Raw genomic sequence first — 22,291 nt, 5'->3', positions numbered from 1 at the left:
CACACACATCTCACACTCATCACACACATATATCACACATACCTTGCACACTTATCACACACATATATCACACATATCTTGCACACTTATCATGCCTATATCATGCACATGTATCACACACAAATCACACACATCTCACACTTATCACATGCATATATCACACATATCTTGCACACTTATCATGCCCATATCATGCACATGTATCACACACAAATCACACACATCTCACACTTATCACATGCATATATCACACATATCTTGCACACTTATCATGCCCATATCTCACTCATCACACATATATCACACATATCTTACAGACTTATCACACGCATATCACACACATCTTACACTCATCACACACATGTATCACACATACCTTGCACACTTATCATGCCCATATCTCACACTCATCACACACATATATCACACATATCTTACAGACTTATCACACGCATATCACACACATCTCACACATATCATGCACAGGTATCACACACAAATCACACACGTATCTCACACTTACCACACCCATATCACACCCATATCTCACATTTATCACACACATACCTCACGCATCACACACCTTTATCTCCCCCTTATCTCATCCTTATCTCCCCCTTATCTCATCCTTATCTCATCCTTATCTCCTCCCCCCAGCCCGGGGTCCCCTCCCGTCGCCCCCCCTCCCGTCCCGTGTGCGCACGCGCGGGATCGCCCCGCCCCCTCGCCTTTAGCCCCGCCCCGGCCCCGCCCCCGCTCCCCCTCCCGCCGGCGCTGCGGCCGCTCCGCTCCGAGGCCGCGGCGCGTCCCCGCCATGGCCGCCCGGGTCCCCCGCTTCCCTCCGGCCCCTCCCGCCGCCCGCCGCTCCCCGCCGTCCCCCGCCGCCCTCCTGCCCGTCCTGCTCCTGCTCCTGGCCGGCCCGCTCGGCGGGGCCCGCGGTGAGTGAGCGGCGGCGCCGGACCCGGCCCGCACCGGGCACAACATGGCGGCGCCCCCGCCCCCGCCGTGAGGGGAACGGGGAGGACCGGGGAGGGGTCGTGAGGGGGAGCGAGGGACGATGGGGGGAAGCGGGAGGGAGGCGATCCGGGGGGCTGAGGGCAGCGGGGGGGAAGGGCCGGGGCCTGCCCGGGCCTGGGGCTGGGGGCGGCTGTGGGGCAGGGGGCGGCTGTGGGGCGGGCGGGTGGGGGGCGAGGCCCAGGGGAGCTTTAGGATGGGCTTGGGGTGGGGGAAAGGGGGTGAGAGAGGGCTGGGGGTGTGAGGAGGCCCTGAGGAGTTTGGGGGCGGGGAGACACAGGGGTGGGTGTTCCAGGGTGGTGAGAAGGACTGGGGTGGGGGGGATGGATCATGGGGTGGGGGAGGCGAGAGGGTTGGAGGGGCCTGAGGTGCCCCCAAGGCTGGGAGGAGGCCCCTGAGGGGTTTGGGGCGTGGATAGGTGTGGGTGTTTCAGGGTGAAGAGAAGGATTTGGGGGTGGGATCCATGGGGTTGGGGGTTCTGGAAGCAGGGGGGACTCTGAAGGCATCAAGGATGTGTGTTGGATATCTGGGGGGCTCACAGGGGTGTGTGGTTTGTGTGAACCGGAGCTGGTTTGGGGCTTTCCCCCACAGAGGGGATGGGGATGTGTCAGGGAGAGGCAGCAGCAATTGGGGCTGGGGGTGGCTCCCGGTGTCAGGGGATGCTCTGAAGAGGCCTGTGCTCCCCTTGGAAGGAGGTCTGGGAGCCTTCAACCTCAGGTTTTGGGAGATAACAATGGAAATTGGCATTTATGGGTTTCACAGAGGATGGAGTTGTGGGTCTCAGAGGTGTTTTCTGGGCTTGTCACAGAGGTGTGGATCAGCCCAAGGTGGGAAGTGCCACCGTGTTGTGGTGGAACTTCTGGAGTTTGTGGCCTCTTCCCACTGTCCTGTGGCCCATGCCAGGGTGAACTTGGCAGCCCCCCAGGCCCCAGAGGTGTGTCTGTAACATCCAGCCCTCTGCAATCTGCTCTTTGGGCTTTTAAGGAAACCTTTCCATACCCTGAGCTTCTGGACTGGAGCAACTGTAAATATTTGTTTGGAGGGAGGTGAGGGAGGAAGAACTCTTTGTGTCGTTTGTTTGTTCTGTGTTGATCCTTTTCCTTTCTCTGGCCTCGTTGGGGCAGAGTGAGGAGCCTCAGCTCTGGGTTTGGGAGGAGCAGGAGCCCTCAGCTGCAGGTGTGGGGCGAGCAGAGGATCTCAGCTCCGCTTTTAGAAAGGAAATTGATTTGGGATGAACTGGAGGAAAGATTTTCCCAAAGGAAAGACCTGACTGAGCATCTCTTGGGGACAGAGGACAGGCTGGTGGCCACTGCCTCTGGTGCCCAGGGCTTCCCAGAGCAGTCCAGCTCTGTGGCCATCGGGGTGATCACTGTTGTGTAACTCAGGTACCTGTCCTGACAGGTTCCACTGTGGAATATTTTTCTCCTCCCCAGCCTCTCACCGTTTGTGCTCTGCATTCCCATCTGACGGTCAGAGGGTAATAACTGTGTGTGTGTGTGCAGATCTGGGCTTGTTAGGGTACAGAAAATGGCTTCAAACCTCACCTGGGCAGCAGGTGAGGGTTTACCTGGGAGTTCTGGAAATTTGGGGATAGAAATGGGCTTTTGGGAGGGGAGTAAATGTGTTTTGGTGTAACCTCAGGCAAAACCCAGCCTTACAAGGCTGTTTCTGCTCCTCTGTGATAAGTGGCAGAGCAGGATCAGATGAGACTCGTGGCACGGCTCTTCTCAGGCTTTCACTTATGTGAAAACTGGTGTTTATTAAAAAAAAATCATAATTAATAAACAGGAAAGGACCAATTGACTGTACAAATCCCCTGGAAACTTGGCGACTCCCGGTGCCTTTGATTTTGAGCTCTATGAGTGACTATTGTTTCCGCTTTTATTCAGTGCAAGGTGTGAGCTCAGCCTGGGCTGGAGGGAGCTGCACTCATGGAATGAGGTGCAGAATGGCAGGAATCACCCTGGGAATTGTTCTCTGCTCCAGCAGCCATGATGCATGTTTGGTATGCCGGGGCTGCCCTCGCTATTGTGCCTCATACCAGAGATTTAACAGCTACTTATTTCGGGAAAGGCTGGGAAAACATCTGAATTTCTGCGGTGCTGGGCAGCCAGGAACCTCTGTTCCTGTGCACACAACACTCCCCCAGCCCCTTCTTTAAAAAAAAAAAAAAAAAGGAAAATAATCAAGGCTCCTTTGCAAAGAGGTGTTGCAGGTCGGCTTTGCCTGAAATAAATCCAAAACCCACCTTGGGGAATAATTTTGGGGCAGCAGATTTTATTATTAACACCACCTGCTTCAAATATTTACCCAGTTAAATCAGGCAAACTCTGCGTGGTCCGTAAGTTATATCCTACAACTTTCCAAGAAAGCCTTTCTCTAACTGGAAATTAAAAACAGTGTCCAACAAGCATTCTTGAACTCGTCCAGCTCCTTGGCCAGACAGCTTGGGTTGGTTTTTTTTTTTTCTTTCCCCCGGATTCCCTGCCAGCAGTGGATGCTCCGGAAATGGCTGTTGCGAAAGGAGCCGAGTCAAACGTCAGTTCTCTTAGCAGCAAGCAAAGTTCACTGGGTGGTGACAGAGAGAATGTGTCCTGCCCTGAGCAGAGCAGGCAGGAATTGCTTCTCTGTTTTATAGGGATGAAATTCTGAGTGGGAACTCCTTTTCCTCCTTATTTAAGCCCCTGGCTCTCAGCTGCCCTGTACTTCTCTTGTGCACCACTGTTTATTTATTTCTTTTCAGCAGAGAAAAAAAGAGCCTGCCCTGCAGTTTAAATCCTCTTGATAAAGTCTTGCTGCTTTTTGTGGCCTTCTTGGAAGTGTGGATTGCTGGCTGTGGGAATGTTGACTCCATGTTAAACAATGTATTTCCACTCTGGAGCAGCAAATTGTCTGAGAGAAGCCAGGATGGGTCTGAAGTCTTGGAACCTTGATAAACCTGGGCATCAGGTGTGCAGGGTGTTCTTCCCCAGCACCAGTGTGTGTGGTCTGCTTGCTCCTAAACTGGTTTCCTGACAAGTTAAAACACAAAATAGGTGTCAGACCAGAGCCCAGAGAGGGAATGGGGAGCCATGTGTCCGTGTTCTGGGTGGAAGAGCAACAGCAGAAACATCAAGGCTTCTCCTAATTAACCTCTTAATGATGAGACTCCTGTCAATTCCTTATTTACAATTCATTCAGAAGCTCTTTTGTGTTCCTGGAGTAGATGCAGGGAAAGTTCTGCACTTTAGAGCCACATTCTTCCTGCCTCTATTTTTTTTTTTTTCCATTTCGTGTGTTTTCTAGTCAGCCCTGCTGCCTTCACGTCAGGTCCAGCCTGTGCCAGGGGACTGCAGCCAGCTAAAAGAAGTTGAGACTCTTACTTCCAACTTGAAATATCCCAGGATAATGCTTAGTTTCTGGATGACTTGCTTTAAAGTGCTTTGTTTTTCATAGTGCTTTGCAGCTAATTTTAACTCCATTTCGTACAGCTGCAGTGGGTCAGTAGATACAAGCACCAGCAAGAAGCAAAAAAGAGAAATGTTTTGGTCCAAAACAGGAGGAGAAATTGAAAAGGAAATGAGATGTAGGGAAGGTGCTTGAGGTGGTGGTGCTGTACCTATGCAAAGGCAGATCCCCCTCGTTTCTCCAGCTCCTTGGTCAGGAAATGGGCAGTGACAGCATCCAGAGCTGGCCTAGCATTGGATTTTGCAGGCAGTGGGTGCAGGTGACACCTGGGGAGTCACTTTGGACTTGAATTTATCCCAGCAAGGGGTGGAGGGATCCCCACTGGGGGCACCAAGCAGGGTGAGTGTGAGTATGAAAGGCCATCAAGGTGTTCAGAGGGATGGAGCAGCTCTCCTTTGAGGAGAGGATGGGAAAATTGGGATTGTCCAGCCTGGAGAACAGAAGCTTTGGGCTGAGCTGAGTGTGGCCTTCCAGTACTTGAGAGGAGTCTGCAAGAAGGATGGAGAGAAGCTCTTTACAAGGGCCTGGAGTGGCAGGACAAGTGGGAATGGCTTCCCACTGCCAGAGGGCAGGGCTAGGTTGGATTTTGGGAAGAAATTCCTCCCTGTGAGGGTGGTGAGGCCCTGGCACAGGATGCCCAGAAAAGCTGGGGCTGCTCCTTCTGTGGAAGTGTCCAAGGCCAGGTTGGATGGGGCTTGGAGCCAGCTGAGATAGTGGAAGGTGTCCCTTCCCATGGCAGTGGGGTGGAACAAAATGAGCTTTAAGGTCCCTTCCAACCCAAACCAGTCCAGGATTCCATATTAATATAATGGAAAGTAAATCTTGTTTCTTAAAAGCCTTCATCAGATGGCTCAGTGTCCCCTCATCACTGCCTCTGGGAAGGGACTGGTTGTTTCCTTGGAGCTCTGTCCCTTTATCCAGCTGAACAAGGAGCACACAGGGACTCCTGGACACACCTGGGCTCCCTCACCACGAGGGAATGGACATTTCTCCTAACCCTGTGTGATACAGGTTGCTCTTTATTTTGGCACAGCACAGAGCCAGACACTGACAGGTATTTCTTTCTTCCAAGCATGTTTACACACGTCCCTCTTCATTAAAGCATCCAAAGAAGCAGCAGAGCTACAAAGCCAATTGTTCCCCATTTCTGTTGCTAACATTATGCTGCTGCAGCATGAAACTGGTGCTCCCAGAGTGGGGCTCATTAAGTTTGGTGCTGCACAAAGACAAAATCAACTGCAGCTCCTGTTCCAGAGCCTTGGAAAGGCTCAAAGTCAGGGGAATCATTCTTCCAGCCTCGATTCAAACTGTTGAAAAAGAACAGCAGCTACAATCCCTGCAAAAAAATCTGTTTATCTGGTAAATACGTGGGTGGTTATTGGCAATTTTACCAATGATCGTCTTCAGGTTAATTATCCTCATACATATTGATCAGGTGGAGTTCAGCCCTGAGAAAATGGCATCTTTCTTAGGCACAGCTTTGGGAGATGCTGGAAAATGTATTCCAAAAGGTGGTTAACACCATTGCAGGAGATTCTGCTGTGAAACTTTCCCCTGTCTAGCTGCAGAGACATCTTGACACATGCAACTCCGTGTGAGAATAAATACGTGCAAAATGAGCTCGGAGAGTTGCTGGGAAAGGAGGAGAAATGTTCTTTGCCTGTCAGAGCTCAGTGTTTGAGTCTCCCTGGAGCACAGAGCTCCAATCTACAGCCCCCCACCTGTTTGTTTGAATCCATTTTGGGAACACAGGTTGCTTTTAATGGGGGGGGGGGATTTGGAGGGAGAGAGCCAGCCCTTGTTTTTCTCCTTTTTTCTGTGGTTGATGCAGCGGGGTATGGATACCTCTGTGGCCAGGATCCTTTCAGAGCTATAATCCAGGAACCTTGTGGGGAGCAGAAGCAGCTCTTGGGCTTGAAGGAGTCAAACCCTGGCCTGGGATAGTCAAGGATCGAGGAGAGGTCGCTCAGCACTGCCAATAAATAAATTTTTCTTTGTTTATTGTCAGTGCTGAGTGGCCTCTCAGGTTTTTGAGGAAGAGCTGTGAGGCCCAGCCTCGGATGGAATCACAGCAAGGTTTGCTCCAACCTGCTCCATCCCTCCAGTGAGAACAAAGCTTTCCATGCACAGGATGGGCAGCTGAACGTTGGGCTTGTTCAGGCAGTGTCTCTGAAGGGCTGGGCTGGGCTCTGGGTGTCGGGGTGGGGAGCAGATCGAGCGGGCTCTGCTCCAGCTCCGGCTCCAGCTCCGGCTCTGCGAGGGGGGAATGCACCGCCCCGGCTCTGGGAACTGCTCTTTGTTTCCCTTCACCCCATCTATTTCCTTCAGCCCAGGCGGTTTTTTATTAAGTAGATTATATGTTTGGCTCAATAGGAGCTTTTCTTCCCCAAGGAAAAAGAATGCTGTTGGCATGAAAAATCCTTTTATCCACTCCCGTCTCCTGCTTTACCCCGGCTGCTCTCGAGAGCACCCAGGAGATACCAGCGGGGGGCTCTGCTTCCCTGCCCACCTTCTGTCCCCCACCCAAGGGCAAACAACAGTTGCTTTTTCCTGGCTTCTCATAAGTTTCTGAGAGAAGAATTTGCCTTTCTGGTTGAGCAAACTGGAGTTACTGGACCCGCATGAGTGGCTCTGTAATTCCCCTCTTTGCCAGGAGCTTCCCAGCGAGCCCTGGTGCAGACAGGCCTTTCCTCCCTGGCACACACAGAAAATTGGAGAGTTCCTGCCTGCAGCTTGAAGGTTCTGGCCAACAATACCTGGAAAACCCCTCAAGGGTCTCTGCTGAGAGGTGGAAAGAAGGACAGTGTGTGCTGAAGGCTCCATTCTCTTTGTTCTAGCTGCTCTCTGACCGTGGGGATTTTTGAGGTGCAAACATAAGAATTAAAGTTGAAAAAGAGCAGTTGTCTCAGAGGGGGAGCAGGGTGAGGTGAAGCCGTGGGCCATCCCCCTCCTTTAGCAGGAAATTTTGGCTTTCTGCACAGAACAGATAAGGATCTCACTCTGTCTCCAAGCTGGGGCTCTGGTATCATACCTTGCAGGTAAACTGATTTTTTTGTTGTTGTTGTTTTTTAATCCTACAAATGAGACTGAGCAGACACGACCTGCTTCTCTGCTTTCCCTCTCAAAGGCATGCTCAGTTTCAGGCCAGATAATTCACTCAGAAGTTTACAAAACCAGTTTTATTAGTACGTTGAAGTGTTTTGTTTGCTTTGTAGCTTCTGGAAGCAAAGCTGCCACAGCCTAAATCTTGGAATTGAGACCTCAAAAATGAGTCTAACAGGAACAAAGTTCAGTTTTGTTGTATCTAAATCAAACTGAAAAGGACCTACACAGTGAAATGTGTGTGGGTTAAATGTTTTTAATTTGTACCTCGAGCTTTTGATAAGTAATAAGGGAGATGCTTTAAAAGACCATTTCCTTTTAAGTAGACATGAAGGCAGGAATGTGCCCTGGGTGCTCTTTGCCATCTCAGATTTTCATAAAATCTTCTTTATCACCAACCTTCGTTCCCCCAAGTGTATGTATTTTTCAGAATTATCTTTTCTGACCATGGGAAAACACTGATCTTGGAGCTATTTGAAGTGCATGTTAGTGGAGGGTTTTTTTTCCTTTCATTATAACATTTCCTCTCAAAATCTTCAGGCTCTGTGGATGTTCTCCTCCCTTCTCAACACAGATCAGTCTGCCCTGTCTGTTTTCTGTCCTGTGTCCCTTGTCTCTGGCCTGTGCTGGTAGGAAGTTCCCTTTGGTTATGGTGCTTTTTAAAGGTGTCTCACTCAACAGCTCTGTAGCTTTTGATCACAGAGTTACAGAATCATGAAATACCCTGAGTTGGAAAGGGCCCACCAGGATCATCCAGTCCAACTCCTGGTCTTGTGGAGACATCCCAAAATCCCACCCTTTGCATCCCTGAGAGCAGGGCCCAGACACTCCTGGCAGCCTCGGGGCAGTGCCCAGCACCCTCTGGGGGAAGAACCTTTCCCTGTACCCATCCTAAACCTCTCCTGACACAGCTCCAGCCCTTCCCTTGGCTCTTGTCACTGGCTGCAGTTTTGAATCTGTTGGTTCCAGACTGACCAGCACCCACATTGAGCTCACAACAGCAGCTGGAAAAGGAGGAGCAGAGTCCAGAGAGATTTAAGTGAATAGTAATGCAATTACCCTGATTGATTTACCCAGCTCTCTGGGATAAGGGCTAATGGGTGTCTTCCTCCTGAAGGAACCCTGAGTAAATCAGGACCAGCTTGTTTTTCATTAAGCTTAGGGTAACATGGCCCCACACACAAGTGTTGAGGGTGACTTTGTGTGTGACTTCACACTGAGAGGATTTAGATCAGCCTGGGCAGAGTTAACTGTGGCACTTGTATCTTTTAAAACCCTTCCTCACACCCTCCCTACCTGAAAGCCCATTTCTGCAGCGGGTAAGGACATGTTTTGGATTCCCTCTGGGAAGGCTGGGAGAGCTGATGAAAGCTGCTGAAAACCCAGCGTGCTGCTAAACAAGCCCCACCCTTCTTCTTGACATTGTTGGATTCCTCTTTGTTCCCAAGGATGGCAAGGCCTGGGGATTTGCTTACAGTTTTTCAGGCAGCTTGAGAAAAGTACAATGACAGCTGGGAGGTGGAAAAATGTGGGAATCTGCCTCAGAGTTTCTCCTTCTCTTTATCCAAATTATCTTCATGGAGAGCAGGCAAAAAGCCAGGAATTTATTTGACCCAAGGTAGTGTCTCGGATCAGGAAAGCAGTTATTAAATAAGTGGCTGATCTAGCTGGGTGTGCACGCTTGGCTCGTGCAGTCACTTGGGATTGGGTTTGCTTTGGCCTCTGCCAGCTGCTCCCTGTCTCCCTGAGCTGAGGTGGTCATCCCTGGCCAGCCCAGATTAGGCAGCTCCAGGGAGCCTGGACACTCAGCCCAGGTGGAATCAGGTCAGTCAGTTGCAGGAATTGTTGATTTTTGTGTTGAGTCTGACCCGAGGTGGGGCTAGGAGAGGATCTCCGTTGGATCTCACCCAGTTTGCAAAGCATGACTTGGGTCATGGCTGGTGGTCCCCTGCCAGCCCAGATAAAGCAGCTCCAGGGAGCCTGGACACTCAGCCCAGGTGGAATCAGGTCAGTCAGTTGCAGGAATTGTTGGGTTTGGCTTGAGTCTGACCCGAGGTTGGGCTGGGAGAGGATCTCCGTCAGATCTCACCTGGTTTGCAAGCATGACTTGGGTCATGGCTGGTGGTGATTGCAACAGGGGCAGGCAAAGGGCTGCCTGGACAGGCACCTCCTGGAAAGGCTCCTCTGCCTCCACAGTCTGTTTCGTGCCGAAATTGGATTCTTGCAGGTCTGGAATACTGAGTGTGACTTGTGCTGTTTGCAGAGCCGGTTCTTCCAGAGCTTGAGAACAGCTCTTGAAATGGAGAATTGAAAGAAGGTTTCCTCTCGTTCGAGCTTTTGCTCTCTGTGGGTTTTAAGGAGTTGATCTTGTTTTGATTTCAGCTTTGACATGTCTGTGCTCTGACTGCAAACAAGCCAACTCCACGTGTGAGACGGACGGCGCCTGCATGGTCTCAGTCTTCAACCTGGATGGTGTCAAACACCACGTTCGGACCTGCATTCCTGAGGCAAAATTGATTCCTGCTGGGAAACCCTTCTATTGTCTGAGTTCAGAGGATCTGCGTAATACTCACTGCTGCTACTCCGATTTTTGCAACAAAATTGATTTAATGGTTCCCAGTGGTAAGTAGAGAGTCAGATAAATCATGTGTTTGAAGTGGGAGGAGAGGAGCTGTCTGTTTGGGATTGGGAATTTGGAGTCTCGGCCCTGTTTTCACTCCTTCCCTTCAGTTGCTGCATGAACTTGAGTGCTGGGTTTATTTCCTTCATCTGTAAAGTGGAAATAACAAACTACTTCAAATTCAAATGGGAATGTATGTGTTCCCTTTGTCACTGAGCTGGCCCTGCCTTTATCAGCTGGTGTTGCTTCCCTTCCAAGACTCCAAATCTTTTCAGTGCTGAGCACAAGTAGAGGAGCATTGCAGCAGCTTCAGAGCAAAGTGTGTGGGGAGGAAGGTGCCTGTGTTCAGAACACATGCAGGGGAAGCAGCCCTGCCTCTGAGTGAGGGTGTGGGAAACTTCTGCTTCTCATCCCTGGGACAGAGAGGGCATGTGGTGCTTCCTCACACCTCCTACTTTCTGTTTTGGGCTGGTTTTTAGTGGGTGCTGGGAAGACTGCAGAGTCATTTTCCTTGGGAGCAGTGGAGAGGTCTCATCTGTGCTCAAAACAACAAATAATTGTCTTCAGGTACAAGTTCACTGGTTGTTGCAGGGCAAAAGGGAAAGATGGAGCAGGTAGCCCTGGCCAACTGGTTGAGTTCAAATGGAAGGTGAACTGCAGACTGTTCTGGAAAATCAACCCAGAACACACTCCTGTCTAAGAGAGTGAATGAGCAGCCCATAGTCCCTGATCCCACAGTTGCAGCTCCATTTTCCTTTTGGAGTTTCAGCTGCATTTTACCTGCCTGACAATCAGCCCCACCTTAACACTCCCATTTGTTGTGTCCCCAAGCTAAAATTGTCCAGGCTCTGAGAGAGCAGTAAAACACTCAAAAGTCCTCAAAGCAATGATCATTTTTTCCAAATGTCTGTTTTTCTCCTCCCTTTCCCCCCAAGGACACCTGAAAGACAACGAGCCCCCGTCGAGCTGGGGCCCGGTGGAGCTGGTGGCGGTGATTGCCGGGCCCGTCTTCCTCGTGTTTGTGGTCATGATCATCGTGGTCTTTGTGTTCCACCACCACCAACGGGTCTATCACAACCGCCAGAGGCTGGACATGGAGGATCCTTCTTGTGAAATGTGCCTTTCCAAGGACAAGACCTTGCAAGATCTGGTCTATGATCTCTCCACCTCCGGCTCTGGCTCAGGTATTGCGAGATGGTTGGGACGTGACCAGTGAGAGCTTGCTGTTGTCTCTTTGGGCTGGTGGTTGCCACAGCAGTGAGGCTGCTGCCTCAGAGCCTGGTCAGGGGGTCTGTCATGAGGAGCTTGAAGGGATGTTTAAATTCAGTCATGTGGTTTGTTCAGGTAGGAGCAATAGTTAAACTCCTCCTTAATTGCAAGAGCAAAGAGCTGCATCTGTTCCCAGTTCAGCCTTGGAACAGGATTTGGGTTGGAAACAGCCATTCACTGCTAACCTGTGTGTTGTTGGCTTTCAGAGGAGTAATGCAGGGTGACACCTGCATCAAAGCTGCAGGAAAATGGGGAAGATCCCAGCAGATCAACATTTTACAGTGCAAATAGTGCATTTGCACAGCCCATTTCATCCCAAAGAACCCTTGGGTCTTCCCAGGTGGATGATGTGCAGTGTTTGCTTCTGTAGCACTTGAAAGGAATCCCCAGAATAGATGGAAAGTCACTGTTTAGTGCTGGCTTTGAACTAGGAAGGTAGTTGGGTTAAAGAATGTAAGGGATTCTGCAGCAGATGGAAACTGTAGGAAAATCCACAGAGGCAGAGAATGTCACAGCCTAATGTTTGACCAGGGAATAAACCTTCAGCAGCACATCTGCTGCTATATATAAAATATTTGGGATCTCTTCTATGCATGCTGTGGGCAGATGAGCTCAGTGCTTTCTGTAAGCAGTGGCAGCGATGTTGGGACTCCTTTCTTAAGATAAATTTGGGGGGATTTCTGCTTTTCAGCAGAAACTGACTTCATCAAGTTCCATTCTTTGCATATTGAGGCTGCAGTTGCTTTCATCTGTCATGGAGCAGAACTTCCCCAACTGCTCCATGCTGGATCTCTGCTTCAAAGCAAAATGCAGATGCTACCCCAGCAGTGGCACATCCCACACAGGAGCTGCCACCATTCCCTGGTTTGGGTCTTGCTCAGGCTCCCAGTTGTTATCAAATGTAGAGCCTGCTGGATTTGAGGACATTTTTCAACTTCTGGGATTTCGGGAGGTTTTTTGCTACCACAGTGTAGGAATGTGCCCCCTGTTGACAGAGTGACCAAACTATCCCTTGTCTCTTTAAAAAGGAAATAAGCCCAGAAGTTTCTTTCCTCAATTAGCAAAAAAGACACCTCATAGGACCTGAGGGACTTCACCTCAAACTTAAGGATGGCCAGTTGGACAGGAGCCAAAAAGTCCCACCTGAGCAACTCACCAGAAAAAGAAGAGAACAAAGGAACTGATTGCTTTTGTGAGGTGTTTTACCAGGAGCAAGAACCTCTTGCACCTGATTTGGGTTTTCCCTGTAAAGAGATTTGTTTTGCCTTTTATTAAAACTTTTCTGTTTCCAACACTGCCACAGAAGCCATCCTGCTGATTTTATGCTATCTGAAGTAGCTGAGCTATCTCAAATGTGTATAAATCTCAAATGTGTATAAATCTCCAAGAGCTTACAAGACCTAGCTCAAAGAGACCCTTCTATCAGTGGAGTTCATTTTTTCCCCCCTCTTGCACCTAGCTCAGCTTTTCTCTGTAAGGAGCTTTCTTATTTTGCCTTTTATTAAACCTTTTCTGTTTCCAACACCACCACAGAAGCCATCCTGCTGATTTTATCCTTCTGAGGTGGCTGAGTGTGAAACAGATCTCCAGGAGCTTATGAGGCCTGGCTTATATCACCACAGGGATTGATTCCTTCCTTCCTTGTCCCCAGGCTTGCCTCTGTTTGTGCAGCGGACCGTGGCTCGGACCATTGTCCTTCAGGAGATCATCGGCAAAGGCCGCTTTGGGGAGGTGTGGCGGGGCCGGTGGCGCGGGGGTGACGTGGCTGTGAAGATTTTCTCGTCGCGTGAGGAGCGTTCCTGGTTCAGGGAGGCAGAGATCTATCAGACAGTGATGCTGAGGCACGAGAACATCCTGGGATTCATTGCTGCAGATAACAAAGGTAAGAGGTGCCTCAAGCCTAGAGCAGAGGCTTCACCACTGTGCAGCCAGTTCCTGTGTTCAGCACCCTTTCCAAGAAGTTTTCTCTAATTTCCAATCTAAACCTTTCCTGCTGTGACTTTAGGCCATTTCCTCTGGTCCTGTTGCTTGTTACCCCACCTGGCTTCACCCTCCTGTCAAGAAGTTGAACAGCATGAGAATGTCCCCCCTGAGCCTCCTTTTCTTCAGGTTGAGCCCTGCAGCTCCCTCAGCTGCTCTTCAGAAGTTATCCACACCCTTCCCCAGCTCCATTGCCCATCTCTGGTCACATTCCAGCACCTCCATCCTCCTGTCAAGAAGTTGATCAGAGTGAGAAGGTCCCCCCTGAGCCTCCTTTTCTTCAGGCTGAGCCCTCCAGCTCCTTCAGCTGCTATTCAGAAGTTAACCATTCCCTTCCCCAGCTCCATTGCTCATCTCTGGCTGCATTCCAGCACCTCCATGTCTTTCTTGTCATGGGGGACTGAAGCTGAATAAGTCATCTTCTCTGGGTCTCTACACTGCCCAAAACTACTCCAGGATTCGAGCAGTTGCCTCACCCAGTGCCTGGCACAGGAGGAAAGTCACTGCTCTAGTCCTGCTGGCAACGCTCTGGCTGATTTGAGCCATTTCTTACCTGCCCTGTCAAGCTGCAGCCTTACCCAGCAGCTCTGCTCTGTCCCAAAAACGTGTGGGATGCTCAGTGGCCATCCCTGCTCTGGATCTGCCTGAGCTCCATCTCTTTCCTGTTGCAGATAATGGGACATGGACTCAGCTGTGGCTCGTCTCTGACTACCACGAGCACGGCTCTCTCTTTGACTACCTGAATCGCTACACGGTGACCATCGAGGGCATGATCAAGCTCGCCCTGTCTGCTGCCAGCGGGCTGGCCCACCTGCACATGGAGATCGTGGGCACTCAGGGTAAAAGCTAAATTGGGAAAGGCATTGGGAATTCTTGAGGGGAGGATAAAGCAGGATTGCTGAAGGGAGCTGATGTGCTGTGCAGCAAACCCTGCCTGAGTCAGCCCGGCTTCATCTGGTGGTTATCGAGCAGAAATAGAGCGATTGCTTTGGCTGGCTGCGAAGTGGGTTAACCTGGCGCTCGCTCCCAGGAGTTATATCACCATTTCACATCCCATCCTAAAATTGGCGCTGCCTGGGTGGGATGTGAGCACAGGCAGAAGCAGAATCACAAACTCCTGACGTCGGCACCTATGCTGGGATGTGGAGTTTACATCCCTCTTGAGGCCTCTGGGTGCCACTGCATCAGCGGCGCCTCCAAAACACAGAATCACAGAATGACGAGGTTGGAACAGACCTCTAAGATCATCAAGATCAACCTGTGCCCTAACACCTCAGTGAGACTATAGCACCAAGTGCCATGTCCAGTCTTTTTTTAAATACCACCTCCCTGGGAAGAGCATTCCAGTACAATTGGAGCTTTTCCCTCCTCAGTTCCTTAGGAACCTAAACAGGAAAAAGTGTTGCAACAGTGGGTTTAACACCCTGAAATCTGGTTCTGCCTCTGTGCCTGTTCAACAAATGGATTTCCCCAGCTTGATCCTTGCTGCTTTTTATTTTGCTCTGCTAGGAAAACCTGGGATCGCTCACAGGGACCTGAAATCCAAGAATATTTTGGTGAAGAAGAACGGCACGTGTGCCATTGCTGACCTGGGCCTGGCTGTCCGGCACGACTCCGTCACCGACACCATCGACATCGCCCCGAACCAAAGGGTTGGAACCAAACGGTAGGAAAATGCATTTGGGTGGCCAGAAATGCCTGAACTCTGGGTTGAGCACTGGGGGAATTGTCTGAATTTAGCATTTCCTGGTGTCTTGCAGCATCGGTTTTGTGCCTGAGTTGATGCCAAAGGGATGTTGCAGGTGACACCACGCTGGAAGGTGTAGGCCAGCCATGTAAACCTGGCACCGGGAGCTCATTGAATACATGACAACAAACTTGGCCTCACTAAAGCCTTTGGGACCTTCTGGTGGGAGCCTGATGTAGTTTTGGGACATTTCTACCTCTTTTCCCAGCTTGCTGTTGTTCTTGAGTTATTTTTTTCACTCTCGTAGATCACAGGGCCCAGTTCTGTTCTGATGCCAAGCAGAGCTTTTTCTGCTGGAAAGTGCTGTGTGGGAAAACCAATCATTTACTGTATTCCAGAGAATTCCCTCTCAGAATGAAAAGATTTTTCCTTTCTCTGTGCAGATACATGGCCCCAGAAGTCTTGGATGAAACCATCAACATGAAGCATTTTGATTCATTTAAATGTGCTGATATCTACGCCTTGGGCTTGGTCTACTGGGAGATTGCCCGAAGGTGCAACGCAGGAGGTAAATGTCCTTTGTGTGCCTGGGCCAGTGGCTGTGCTTGCTCCTGGGTCTCCCACCCTTGGGGTTCCATTCATCAGGAGGAGCAAGGTTTGATCAGGTTTGAGGCAGAGCAGGCCATGGGAGGACATGTCCCTGTGATTTGTCACCAAGGGAGGTAACAGAAGTGACCCATGACTGCTGCTAAGCCCAGCCAGTGTTGGGTCAAGGCTGTTGGTGCTCCCAGCAGAGGCTGATGTTCCTTTGGATGGATTTTCAGGAAATGCTGGTGCTGACTGGGGGGACTCCCCCAGATCAGTAAAAATGTCTTGGCACGTGCAGCTGCAGCATCATCCCACGTGTGTGACTGTCCCACTGCCGTGGAGATTCGGTGACCCTGGCGCCTTGCTGGGAGGTGTTGATCCCAGCCTGCTGACTCTGTTCCAGTTTAGGCAGCTGCATTTTATTTCCCTGAATTTTTCTTGTTAACTCCAATTCCAGATTCTTCATTTCTGTTCTAAATAACTGCAAAGTGTTGACGCATCTCAGCAGTGAGTCATGGAACCCAAACCTCTATCCGTCTGTCTTTAGCAAGCACAGTGGCCGTGGTTCCTGTTCCCAGGAATTTGATTTTTCCCTGCTCTGCCTTTCAGGTATCCATGAGGAGTATCAGCTTCCCTACTATGACCTTGTACCCTCTGATCCTTCGATTGAGGAGATGAGGAAGGTTGTGTGTGACCAGAAATTACGGCCAAACATCCCAAACTGGTGGCAGAGCTATGAGGTGAGGTCTGCTTTCATCTCCATTCCTCTTCTGTGAGCAAAGGCTGAGAGAACTGGGATTGTCCAGCGTGGAGAGCAGAAGCTTTGGGGTGACCTGATTGTGGCCTTGCAGTATTTGAAGGGAGTCTGCAAGAAAGAGGGGGGAGAATCTTTCCAAGGAGTTCCAGGACAAGAGGGAATGGCTTCCCACTGCCAGAGGGCAGGGTTAGGTGGGATACTGGGAAGAAATGGATGGTGAGGCCCTGGTACAGGTTGCCCAGAGAAGCTGTGGCTGCCTCTTCCCTGGAAGTGTCCAAGGCCAGGTTGGACGGGCCTTGGAGCAGCCTGGGATGGTGGAAGGTGTCCCTGCCCATGGTGGGGCATGGAATGAGATGGTCTTTAGGGTCCCTTCCAACTCAAACCATTCCATGACTCCCTGAGGATAAGGTAACAAGTTTTGTAAGGTGTGCTCTGATCTGGGGGGATGTGGAGGCTGTGTCAGTGCCCAGGCAGAGCAGCAGCCTGGCAGACCCACGTGGGCTCAGGGGAAGAGCAGAGCACTGACATTTGCTGTTGTTTCTCGGCCAGGCACTACGGGTGATGGGCAAGATGATGCGAGAGTGCTGGTACGCCAACGGAGCAGCTCGGCTCACTGCCCTCCGCATCAAGAAAACCCTCTCCCAGCTCAGTGTCCAGGAAGATGTGAAAATTTAGGCTCTGAGCCTCAGCAGGAGGAAACTGCACAGGAGCTGCTGTGCTAGAGTAGACATGTGATGGAGGCCTACCTCGTGTTTCAGCCCAACCTACTGCTACAACCAGACAGCGGGACCTGCAGGCTGCTAGGCAGGGGGACGGAGCCTACGGAACCGCTCTCTTCCCTGCTTGGGTATGAAACAATCCAAAACCTTTTGTGATCACCTCCTGAGAGCGTGGAGACTTGAGAGGGACTTCACCCGAGGGAACTCAGCCATGATCGTAACTCTTTGTTCCTTGAAAGGAAATCCCTGTAAAGTTCAGTGTGCGTTGAGCACCCGTTGGTGGGGTGGAGGCAGCCCCGGGTGCTCGGGAGCGGGAAGGGAAAGGGAAGGTTTTTCTTGCCGTACTCTCGAGGATTTTTCCAGGGACTGGCACGTTAATGCAGAAAAAAGCAAAACAAATGGTGCTCTCTTCCAAGAGGCTGAGCCGGAACAGTTGATCAGCTTCACGACAACCGTTCTCCCTCCTTTTCTTAAGCTTGAAAAAGTCCAACTGGGCGCCCTGACGGCCGTCGGGGCGCCGCGGTGTCTGCATGCGCGAGGTGCGCGTGTCCCCGTGCCTGGTCATCTCCTCCATAGCCGTGCGGTGTCTCTGCCTGTGGGTGGCTCATCTCTGTCCGTGCTTCCTGTGCATGTGCAAATCTCGAGTGTCCCGTTTGTGAGCTGTTGCTGGTGCTCTCCGTGCTGAGTCGTGAGCCTCGTGGAGCTTGGACAGGCTGCTGCAGGGCGGATCCCCGGCTCCCCGATGGGCGCCGCGGCCGGGCCGACTCCGCCGCCGGCTGCCACAACGTCCCATCAGGTTGCCTCACTGCCACCCCTTCCCTTTTTTTTAAGATGAAACAAATAAGGAACTGAGAATCACTCCTGGAATCCAGGTTTTTTTTGTCTTGAGCCCCTGGGGTTTGTAATTCTGGGTAGCGGGGAGCTGAGTTGTGTCAGAGGAGCTGTGGGGATTGCAGGGCTCAGTTCTCCTGGGAACACAATTCCCAGCTCCAGCACCCAGGCAGATTTCTGGGGGCCTGGTGATGCAGCAGTGCAGGCTGAGGACAGAGTGGGTGGACAGGCAGGAAGGGGCTGGGGGTGCTGGTTGGGAGCTGAGTGAACATGAGCCAGCAGCGTGCCCAGGTGGCCAAGGAGGCCGGGGGCTCCTGGCCTGTGTCAGGGATGGTGTGGCCAGCAGGAGAGGGGATATCATCCTTCCTCTGTCCTTGGCACTGGGGAGGTCACACCTCGAGTGCTGTGTCCAGTTCTGGCCCCTCAGTCTGGGAAGGATGCAAAGAGGAGGGCAAAGAGGCTGGAGAGGGGCTGGGAACACAAACCCTGAGAGGAGCCCTGAGGGAGCTGGGGGTGCTCAGCCTGGAGGAAAGGAGGCTCAGGGGAGACCTCATCACTCTGCACCCCCTGAAAGGTGCCTGTGCTCAGCTGGGGCTGGGCTCTGCTCCCAGGCAACCCCTGACAGAACAGGAGGACACAGCCTCGAGCTGCTCCAGGGGAAGTTTAGGTTGGAAATCAGGAAAAAATTCTTCACTGAAAGAGTGATTGGGTGCTGGAATCATCTGCCCAGGGCGGTGCAGGAGTCACTGTCCCTGAACATGTTTGAAAAAAAGACTGGGCTTGGCACTCAGGGCCGTGGTTTAGTCGATGAGGAGGTGTTAGGTTAGGTCAGAGGTTGGACTTGATGATCTCAAAGGTCTTTTCCAGCCTGGCTCATTCTGTGATTCTGTGATTTGAGTTCTGGGGGTGCTCTGCACCTCCCAGAGGCGTTGGGCAGGATCTGACAGCAGGTGTGGGTTGGGAAATCAACATCCATCTTTTTAATATAGGTGTATAAATATCTCCTAATGTGGAAGTGGCTGTGTCTCAGTGTGGGGTGGGGGGATCTGCATGGGTTTTCTTTTGATTCAAGGCCGAATCCAGGTGAGGGAGAGGTGGGGTGACTACAGAGACTCTGGAAGTGAGAGCTGTGGCTGCCCTGATGACTCTGGCAGTCAGGATGATCTGTGGTGTGCAGGTCAGGTCAGTGTCTGCAGTAGAGAACTCTGAAGCCATAACTTTTAACTGGAGTGGTTTTGATTATTATTTTTTTAATTATTATTGTTGTTATTATTATTATTATTATTATTGTTGTTGTTTTCTGGGAGGGTCTGGATTTTAACTTTTTTGAATATTGTTAATTCTTTCTAAGAGCAGAAAAACAATCTCTAATTATTACCTCTTGACCTGTTGGTTTGTAAAGAAATCACTGCAAAAAAAAACAAAAAAAAAAAAAGGAAAAAAACCAAATGCACAGCTCGATTTACACTGGAACTGTTTCTACTCTGACCTTGCTCCTGCTCTCAAAGGTGAGGTTTCATCTCTGCTCTGGCTGCCAGGGTTGTCTTTATTTCAGTCCCTCTGTTCTTGCTGTCTGTCCCTGTCCATGTGTCCCTCTCCCCCGGTTCCCTGTGTGTCCATGACCTTGTACAAAGTCAGGAGTGTGGGTTTGGGTCGTGTAGGAGCCGTTTTGCACCCCCCAAAGAGTTTTGGGCAGCCCTGGCAGCAGGGCTGGGGGTTCCCTGTCCCCTCCCAGCTTGTCCTGAGTCACATCTCAGCCAGAGCTTCCCAGTGTCCCTTAAACCTGCGTTTAGGAGCCCAGGGGGGCCCTTGCAGGCCCCAAATGTCAGTTTAACCCAGCTAAACCTGGACTTAAAAACTGAGGGGGGCACTTGCAAGCCCTAAGTGTCAGTTTAACCCAGCTAAACCTGAACTTAAAAACTGAGGGGGGCACTTGCAAGCCCTAAATGTCAGTTTAACCCAGCTAAACCTGGACTTAGAAACCAAGGGGGGCATTTGCAGGCCCTAAATGCAGGTTTAGCCCAATTGAACCTGGACTTAGAAACTGAGGGGAGCACTTGCAGGCCCCAAATGTAGGTTTAGCCCAGTTAAATCTAGACTTAGAAGCTGAGGGGGGCACTTGTAAGCCCTAAGTGTCAGTTTAGCCCAGTTAAACCTGCGTTTAGGAGCCAAGGGGGTCACTTGCAAGCCCCAAATGTAGGTTTAGCCCAGTTAAACCTGGACTTAAAAACTGAGAGGGGCATTTGCAAGCCCCAAATGTAGGTTTAGCCCAGTTAAACCTGGACTTAAAAACTGAGAGGGGCATTTGCAAGCCCCAAATGTAGGTTTAGCCCAGTTAAACCTGGACTTAAAAACTGAGAGGGGCATTTGCAAGCCCCAAATGTAGGTTTAGCCCAGTTAAACCTGGACTTAAAAACTGAGAGGGGCACTTGCAAGCCCTAAATGCAGCTAAACCTGGACTTAAAGACCAAGGAAGGCACTTGCAAGCCCTAAATGCAGGTTTAACCCAATTGAACCTGGACTTAGAAGCTGAGGGGGGCACTTGCAAGCCCCAAATATAGGTTTAGCCCAGTTAAACCTGCATTTAGGAGTCAAGGGGGGCACTTGCAAGCCCCAAATGTAGGTTTAGCCCAGTTAAACCTGGACTTAGAAGCTGAGAGGGGCACTTGCAGGCCCTAAGTGTCAGTTTAACCCAGCTAAACCTGGACTTAGAAACCAAGGGGATCACTTGCAAGCCCTAACTGCAGGTTTAGCCTGGTTAAACCTGGACTTAAAAACTGAGAGGGGCACTTGCAAGGCCCAAATGTAGGTTTAGCCCAGTTAAACCTGGATTTAGAAGCTGAAGGGGGCACTTGCAAGCCCTAAATGTCAGTTTAAGCCAGCTAAACCTGGACTTATAAGCTGAGAGGGGCACCTAAGTGTCAGTTTACCCCAGTTAAACCTGGACTTAGAAACCAAGGGGATCACTTGCAAGCCCTAACTGCAGGTTTAACCCAATTGAACCTGGACTTAGAAGCTGAGAGGGGCACTTGCAAGGCCCAAATGTAGGTTTAGCCCAGTTAAACTTAGACTTAGAAGTGGAGGGGGGCACTTGCAAGGCCCAAATGTAGGTTTAGCCCAGTTAAACCTGGACTTAGAAGCCGAGGTGGTCACTTGCAAGCCCTAAATGCAGGTTTAGCCCGGTTAAACCTAGACTGGGAAGCCCTAAATGCAGGTTTAGCCCAGTTAAACCGGGCCTAGGAAGCCGAGGGGGCTCTAAGGCCTCCCAGGCCGTCGGGCTGGGCGCTGGGGCCGGCAGGAGGGGCCGTGGCTCAGCTCAGCTCAGCTCAGTTCAGCTCAGCTCTGCCGGCTCCCCCCGGCTCCCACAGCTCCGAACTCGCACTGAACTTGCCCCCTCCAACTGTAGCCACACTGCACCTGCCTCAGCTCCAACTCCAAACCAAACAGGACGAGATGAGGCGAGGGCAGCGACCCTTCCAGCGGGATTTGAGGGGAAATCTTCGGGAGAGATGGGGAGAAGCCGGCGGGGTCCATCCGCGGCGGGAGCTAACGCTGACCATGTAGCATTTACACAGCACTTTCTTCATGCAAATCGGTGCCCCGGGGCGCCAGTGCGTGCCGAGCTGTCGGAGCAGGTGGGAATTGCTGCCTTGCCTCCAAAAGTTGCAGCAGCTCTGGGAAAAAGGAGCAAAAACTGCATTCCAGGCGGTTCCGTGCAGGACAAGAAGGGGGGGGTCCATCAGCGGTACGTGGCTGCAGGACAGAACTCTTGGTACTTCTCTGCCCCTTTTTGATTTGTTTGGTTTTGTACATTTTTCTTAGCAAAGGACTGTAAGAAAAATAGCCACTTAGCCACTTTACCTCTTCAGTATGCAAATGTACATACGGTGTAAGATAGGAAATCTTTTGTTTAATATAAAACCAGGCTGTCGATTTCTGCTGTACATTATTAAAAGTTTGTTTTATTCATGTGAGGTGTTGCAATCTCAGTTCGCTGGGAGGGGTGGGAATTGCAGGGCACAGCTAAAAGAATCTCTTTAGGAATCCTGCTCAAAACATTTTCATGTTGAATATTCCCATTTTTAGTGAATGTGAAGCTTCCAACACGCACCAAGCACTCAGGAGGTGCCACCAGCGTAGTGGAGGTGAGACAAAGAGGTGGCAGGGGGGATTTTCCACCCAGCTGAACGTGGGGCTCCCACTCTGGGGACAGACACAGAGGATAAATAAATTCCCTGGAGATCCCCTCAGAGCATCCCGGGGGTGTGGTGGGTACA

The 22,291-nt window shown here is 50.9% G+C and overlaps 1 protein-coding gene across 1 annotated transcript; it reads left to right on the top strand.

Annotated features, from left to right (window-relative positions):
* The first annotated feature begins 780 nt into the window (after window positions 1–780).
* On the top strand, window positions 781–21,977 carry ACVR1B (activin A receptor type 1B). Its single transcript, XM_084223669.1, has 9 exons — window positions 781–938; window positions 9,946–10,185; window positions 11,119–11,367; window positions 13,104–13,334; window positions 14,104–14,271; window positions 14,942–15,098; window positions 15,563–15,687; window positions 16,317–16,447; window positions 17,014–21,977. The coding sequence occupies exons 1-9, from the start codon at window positions 815–817 to the stop codon at window positions 17,137–17,139; spliced, it is 1,551 nt and encodes a 516-aa protein (XP_084079795.1). The 5' UTR covers window positions 781–814; the 3' UTR covers window positions 17,140–21,977.
* Window positions 21,978–22,291: the final 314 nt, after the last annotated feature.

The sequence above is a fragment of the Fringilla coelebs genome (genome assembly GCF_963513975.1).
Source record: "Fringilla coelebs genome assembly, chromosome: 30".
Lineage (NCBI taxonomy): Eukaryota > Metazoa > Chordata > Aves > Passeriformes > Fringillidae > Fringilla > Fringilla coelebs.
Note: the sequence above shows the minus strand (reverse complement) of the source record. Positions and strands in the feature narration are given on the sequence as shown.